The 2,104-nt window shown below is 56.5% G+C and overlaps 1 protein-coding gene across 1 annotated transcript in view; it reads left to right on the forward strand.

Annotated features, from left to right (window-relative positions):
• Window positions 1-326: 326 nt before the first annotated feature.
• The window catches only part of LOC144226892 (F-box-like/WD repeat-containing protein TBL1X), a gene marked incomplete at its 3' end in the record, with an annotated part of 6,932 nt that continues 5,154 nt past the window's right edge, over window positions 327-2,104 (forward strand). The window contains exons 1-2 of the mRNA XM_077758392.1: window positions 327-441; window positions 1,636-1,757. Coding sequence (XP_077614518.1) covers window positions 327-441; window positions 1,636-1,757 — 237 coding nt within the window. The remainder of the gene's footprint in view (window positions 442-1,635; window positions 1,758-2,104) is intronic.

Below are 2,104 nucleotides of genomic sequence, written 5' to 3' on the forward strand. Positions count from 1 at the left end.
GTGCCCACCAGATGGTCTGTTCCCAGGCACGTGACTCGCAGGCCCAGCACGATGCCGAGGGTGGCCCAGGAACTCAGGGTTTAGCCGGGCGGTGTTGCAGGTGAGCGCAGCTGGGGTCCTGCCTGCGGGCTCACATGGGCAGCACTCTGGCCACACGTGGTCCGTCCCCCGGTCTTGCTCTGCACACGCAGGCGACGTGCCCGGGGCCGCGGGGCTGTCCTGAAACACGCTGCTGCAGATGAGACAAAACCCAACGCTCTTGGCTTCTGGAGAAGCCCAGGCTCGCCCTCAACCAAGGGCTCCCACCCACAGCAGGGGCCGGCCGGATGCGGAGGCTGATGGGCTCCACCGTGCTTTACCCCCTGTGGCGCACAGGCGACTGTGGAGTGGAGGGCAGCCCTCTCATTTGGAGGCTGAGGAGGAGAAGGGGCAACGCGATTGGTAGCCCATCCTGACTGGTCGGCCTTCTCCTGGTCCAATGCGCACGTGCCTTTAAAAGAAACACGAGACGTGGCCGTGGTATCGATCGGTTGATGAAAACCTTTGTGATCAGAGGCTTGGAGGAAGCTAACCGTCTTTCTCCTAGAAGGAAGAGGGTGTCACGTCAGCGAGGACGCCAAGTAGTCTGGTGGGGAGTTCCGGTGCACGGGGAGGGCTCTGCCGTGTGGCAGGGCCATCACCACCCCCAAACCCTCAACAGAGCTCTCGGGCAGATCCCAGGAGTCAGAAACAGTGTTCATCACAAGTCTGGTGCCAGATTCCAGTCGTGTCCCCCGAGGGCTAAGTACCCTCCAGTTGCTGGGAGCATTGACCTGTTGCAGGAGATTTTTTTTTTTTTAATTTATTGTTTTGTTTGTTTCTGAGAGAGAGTGTGAACAGGGGAGGGGCAGAGAGAGGGAGATACAGAATATGAAGCAGATAAAAAGAGAGGGGGGCCCAAACCACAAGAGACTCTTAAATACAGAGAATGAACTGAAGATTCCCGGAGGGGTGGTGGGCGGGTGGTGGATTAAGTGGGTGATGGGCACTGAGTAGGACCCTTGTTGGGATGAGCACTGGGTGGTGTAAGCAATGAATCACTGGGTTCTACTCCTGAAACCACATTATTTATTTTTATTTATTTTTGCGGGAGGGAGAGAGAGACACATANGCTCGGACACATGAACCATGAGATCATGACCTGAGCCACAGTCGGATGCTCAATCGACTGAGCCCGCCAGGCACTCCCCCAGGACATTTTAAAAACCGAGATCTCTTGAACGTAGGATATGAAGTCTCTTCCGTCTCCTTTTCTCCTGGAAACAAATCAAATCAGCCCGCGCACCACACTGATCTTCCTGGAGGCAGCACGGGGCAGGTTCTCGCCTCTGCTTTCTCACCGAGTGAGGGGAGCCGGAGACTCATGCCACAGGGCACGTGGGCCGTCATGGGCTCTCTCCTGAGCGTCCGCTCATCACCCGTGCAGGGCAGGGGGGTGGTCTCGAAGGTCTATGGGGGGAGAGGCGGTGTTCACACTGGGAAGCGTTTTACCGTGTTAAGAGTCAGGCTCCGTGCGCCTCTGCTTGTAACTGTCTGAAACCTGAGCTCTGTGCACACGCGGTAAACGCGAATGTCCCGCTGTCCCCTGCCGTCCAGCGCCCGCTCTCGACGTCGACTGGCAGAGCAACACTATCTTTGCCTCCTGCAGCACGGACATGTGCATCCACGTCTGCAGACTTGGCTGTGACCGCCCCGTCAAGACCTTCCAAGGACACACAGTGAGTACGAGCTCCAGTCGCCCCCTCCCTGCCTGGGACGGACACAGGGTCCTGGGTCCGTTCTCCTTCAGCCCTTTGCTGCCTGGGCGCTCGGGGCATCACTGCTGTTTGGATGTAACCCAGTGAGGGGCAGGCAGGGGAGAAAACTGGCTCTGAGAGGAGTCACACGTCGGGTTCTGCAGGAAAGACTTAAAAGGAGTTCTGAAAACATGCAAAGATGTAAAGGAAAGGATGCTTGTAGCGAATGAATAGATGGGGAGTGTTGGCGGGGAAAGGAAAAGTATTTTTTTTTTTTTTTTTTTTTTTTTTTTAGGTAGAGAGAGGGTGCAAGTAGGGGAGGGGCAGAG

This window comes from Crocuta crocuta, unplaced genomic scaffold (genome assembly GCF_008692635.1).
Source record: "Crocuta crocuta isolate KB4526 unplaced genomic scaffold, BGI_CrCroc_1.0 scaffold5935, whole genome shotgun sequence".
Taxonomy (NCBI): domain Eukaryota; kingdom Metazoa; phylum Chordata; class Mammalia; order Carnivora; family Hyaenidae; genus Crocuta; species Crocuta crocuta.